The 1,395-nt window shown below is 40.2% G+C and overlaps 1 protein-coding gene across 1 annotated transcript in view; it reads right to left on the bottom strand.

The window, feature by feature from the left end:
• Positions 1–1,395, bottom strand: part of EYS (eyes shut homolog (Drosophila)) — a 1,547,934-nt gene that overhangs the window by 24,610 nt on the left and 1,521,929 nt on the right. Inside the window, exon 40 of the mRNA XM_012805052.1 lies at positions 1,011–1,183. Coding sequence (XP_012660506.1) covers positions 1,011–1,183 — 173 coding nt within the window. The remainder of the gene's footprint in view (positions 1–1,010; positions 1,184–1,395) is intronic.

The following is a 1,395-nucleotide window of genomic DNA, read 5'->3' on the forward strand; positions in this document are numbered from 1 at the left end:
ATATATATATATATATATATATTTTGATAAAGTGATCTGAGGGATGAAATTTGTTCTTATCACACACATGAACATGATATTACCATAAACCCCCCAAATAACACAAATGGGAATATAGCACAGTTGGTGAGTGGCTCCTGTACACTTTCCATCCTAGACTGTGTTTTCAGAGGGGGAAGGGGAAGCTAAAGCTTTATTTTCTGTATCTTTACTTTCTAGTTTCGTTTAGGGGCGTCCGATGAACTCCAGATAAAACAGGAGATGTGGATGATGCCATCATATACGAATTACACAGAAATAGCAGATAATTTAGCCTCAGGAAGCCAAGAGAGGGCAGGTGGTCCCCAGGTCCCTTATTTTTCTTACTTCTTTCTCCAGCTTCCTTTACTGAGAATATCCTGGAGTTCCTAGTGCTGTTTTGGAGCAGGGACAGCATTAAGGGAACATATCTCAGATCTAGAAGGAAGCCCAGTTGAGGAGGACCCAGGGGATAGCTGATTCGCTCAGAGACATTACCATAATTGGCTCTCGTGGTTAGGATGTTATTGCTTCTTATCATGCCAACTGGATTTGGGGCCATTTTACCTCCCACATTTCTCTTCTTTCCTTCTGGCACCTTGTGGTATCCTTGAGAGTTTTGAGTCAGATGGAAGGTACAGAAAGGAGAAGCTCAAAGCCACAGTCTTATTCTGGAACTGAGTTACGAACCTTATAACTTGTATGAACCTTATCTCACTTGATTTAAGTGCATTTAGGACAAAATTTCTAGACTGAACAGGGAGTTTAGACTTCATAAATTAGAGCGATACTAAATATAAAGCTGTATTTTTGTCCTGCTGAATTCTAAGTACTACTCTACTGTGAAACATAATGTCTAATACGCTGGGGAAGAGAGCAGACTCTAATTTTATTACGTATATTTCTTTTCTACTTTCCAAAAGGCACACTGACTCTGCGATTCCTAAATGTAGTTAAATTCGTGAGCAAAATGAGTTGAAATTCTGCCTCACCTTGTTCACAGTAGATTCCGGTGGTTCCTAGGGGACAGTGGCAGGTATATCCACGAGTTAAGGAAATACAGGTTGCTCCCCTGGTACAGTTGTGTGGAGGGTCATGTTCAGGGTCACAGGTGGAAACCGTCTCCATGCAGAATGTTCCTTTCCACCCAGGGGGACAGCTGCAACTGTAGGTTGAGAGAAAAAGGAACGTGGTTTGAATTTTGAATACTTGAGCAGAGATGGGTGGATATACACTTGTGTATTGCCCTGATGTTAACTTGTCAGTTTTACCTGAGATTCCAAGGAATCAAAGAGAATTGTGATTCAAACTACCAAGATCCAAATTGTCAAACAAAAAAGTTAATAGATTAAGAGACTTTAAAGAATTTAAAGAATT

This window comes from Otolemur garnettii, unplaced genomic scaffold (genome assembly GCF_000181295.1).
Source record: "Otolemur garnettii isolate 467f Iridium unplaced genomic scaffold, OtoGar3 scaffold00035, whole genome shotgun sequence".
NCBI classification, from domain to species: domain Eukaryota; kingdom Metazoa; phylum Chordata; class Mammalia; order Primates; family Galagidae; genus Otolemur; species Otolemur garnettii.